Here is a 2,541-nt window from a genome sequence, read left to right as displayed (position 1 = left end):
TTTGGAATAGGAGACAGATTTCTGAAAGCTCATCAAAAGTTAAATCATCCCATCTACGCCACAGATGCTGAGCAGAATCATCCATTTTGCAATGGGGACAAAGGAATTCAGATGCTCAGGGCATCACAGGGAGAGCCCTTTTCCCATGGAGGAGTCCCCTCAGGGCCCCTTTCATGTCCTTGTTCCTCAGGCTGTAGATGAAGGGGTTCATCATGGGGATCACCACGGTGAACAGCACTGCCCCAATCTTGTCTCTGTTGTCAGGGTCAGAGGATGAAGGGAAGAAGTAGACCCCTTCGATGGTCCCATAGAAGAGGAACACGACTGTCAGGTGAGAGCCACAGGTGGAGAAGGCTTTCCACTGCCCCTCTGTGGGTGAGAGTCTCAGGACAGCCCTGACGATGCAGACGTAGGAGATGAGGGTGAGGGCGAAGGGCAGGGTGATGACCGACGAGCCCACGACAAAGAGCACGAGCTCATTGGCTATTGTGTCTGAGCAGGACAGCCTGAGCAGCGGGGCCAAGTCACAGAAGAAGTGCGGGAGGGCATTGCCATCACAGAAGACCAGTTGAAGGAGCAGAAGGCTGTGTGTCAGGGCAACAGCATTACTGAGGACCCAGGGGATGGCAGTCAGCCAAAGGCAGAGCCCGGGTCCCATGATGGCCGTGTAGTTCAGAGGGCGGCAGATAGCCACAAAGCGGTCACAGGCCATGACACCCAAGAGGAAGTTGTCAATGACAACAAAGACAATAGAAAAATACATCTGTGTGACGCAGCTCTCATAGGAGATGGATGGACTTTTGGTCTGAATATTCATCAGCATTTTGGGGACTGAGGTGGAAATGGAGGAAATATCAGCAAAGGCTAGGTTGGCGAGGAAGAGGTACATGGGGGTGTGAAGGTAAGAGTCCAAGCCGATGGCCAGAATGATGAGCCCATTCCCCACCACAGTGGCCAGGTACATAGCCAGGAAAAGCGCAAAGAGGAGCTCCTGCTGCTCAGGTTGGGTGGAGAGTCCCAGGAGGAGGAATTCAGAGACGCTTGTTTGGTTTCCTTGATGCATATTTCTGCTGATCTGGAGAAAGGAACACAAAGTCTTCACCCCCACAAGGAAACCCAATGTGGTACTATTCAACTGGGGTCATGGTAGGGAGGTGGGCGCTCCTTCTAGGCTGAAGGGGAATGAAGGGTGGAAAAAGGTTACTTTATAAGGGAACTATTTCAGCTGTGCAGAGACTCAGGAAATGCCTTAGAAAGAAAAGACAGGGACATGATAGATACTTCTCAATGAATATGTTTTAAGCTCTAACATGGTTCTGAATGTGATTTTTACAGTTGGCTCCAAATGTTGTTAGATGCCCTGAATTGAGGGCAATAAATGATGTACGTGGTTTTCTGAAGATGCTAGATCAGCCCTGAAGGAGTTACTTAAAAATTGAACTAACTGGTCCTAAGACCTTTCCCACCACTCACCTGCATCCTTTTGAAGAGTCATTAAAGTGAAGAGTTTGGTAAAGTAGAAACAGCTAAGTGTTAGGAACCCTTGGGAATATATTGTCATGTAGGTGCTCCTTCTCATTCAAGTTAGGGGGACACTCCCCCAAAAGAACTGTTCTTGGAGAATGTGTACAAGAAGGGGAGACCAGAATTTTACTTCATTCGTGCTTAGATGTTAGGTGGATGGAGAAGTTCAGGGGACACTTAAAAACCTAAAGACTCGGGTTTGCCTCTCTGTCTAAAGCTGGGAGCTCAGCACATCAGCTCACGACTGATACGGCAGGACCGTCCTGCATCCTCACACGGGACACAGCGCGGGTTGCCCACAGGCCAAGTGGTGGCTGCAGGAGGTCATTGAGCTCAAGCCTCCTTGTTGGGACTCCAACCAGGAAGAAGCCTTTTGTGGTAGAGGAGGTTATAGAATAAGGGATCAGGGAGGGGCTCTCTGATGAAACAGCAGTCATAGAGAGATCAGGGAGAAAACTCATCACCCTTGTCAAGGAAATGCTTCATGGACCAGTCCCTAAAAGGCCTCTGAAGAATCCCAAGTGTTCTCACGATGGAGCAGGCCTGCCACCCACAACTCACCTCCCCTAGTATTCCATGGCAGCAGACAGAAGACATCCCCCTTTCCACCACCAGCCTTCTCCTTATGGCTCCCTGTGACACACCCCCACGCTGCAGACCAGACTCAGCTCAGAAGGGAGGATGCAGGCTGCGACGGATGTGAAACTGAAGTTTCTATTCGTAACTGGGCCGGGCTTTTGAATCCCTGGTGAAGTAGGCCTTTAGTACCAAGGTACAACTTATTTTTAAAAACTAGAAGCAATCAGAAAGGCATAAAGACCTCCCAAGATATTACCCGGGGTCAGGGAAGGGAGATTAGACCCAATCTGGTTTTCTTTGTGGCTTATTGAGAACACTATTGTCTGGAGAGCCAAGCGGTGCTGGTCTGGTCTTTGCTGATTTCTCCTCATTTTTCGCTCTCCTCTACTTATGCCCAAAATTCTTGTCCTTAAAAGATGAGAGAGAGCCAAGTCCCCA

General features: G+C 49.5%; 1 protein-coding gene across 1 annotated transcript; it reads right to left on the bottom strand.

The window, feature by feature from the left end:
• Nucleotides 1-115: 115 nt before the first annotated feature.
• On the bottom strand, nt 116-1,096 carry LOC112579593 (olfactory receptor 1S1-like). Its single transcript, XM_025266296.3, has one exon. The coding sequence runs from the start codon at nt 1,061-1,063 to the stop codon at nt 116-118; it is 948 nt and encodes a 315-aa protein (XP_025122081.3). The 5' UTR covers nt 1,064-1,096.
• Between the last annotated feature and the right edge of the window lie 1,445 nt (nt 1,097-2,541).

This window comes from Bubalus bubalis, chromosome 16 (genome assembly GCF_019923935.1).
Source record: "Bubalus bubalis isolate 160015118507 breed Murrah chromosome 16, NDDB_SH_1, whole genome shotgun sequence".
Taxonomy (NCBI): Eukaryota; Metazoa; Chordata; class Mammalia; order Artiodactyla; family Bovidae; genus Bubalus; species Bubalus bubalis.
The sequence above is the reverse complement of the archived record's forward strand: the minus strand, read 5'-3'. Positions and strand labels throughout refer to the sequence as shown.

Bases quoted from the DNA above. Each gene is read 5' to 3' on its own strand.
- LOC112579593 (XM_025266296.3), bottom strand. From the start codon at position 1,063: ATGCATCAAGGAAACCAAACAAGCGTCTCTGAATTCCTCCTCCTGGGA.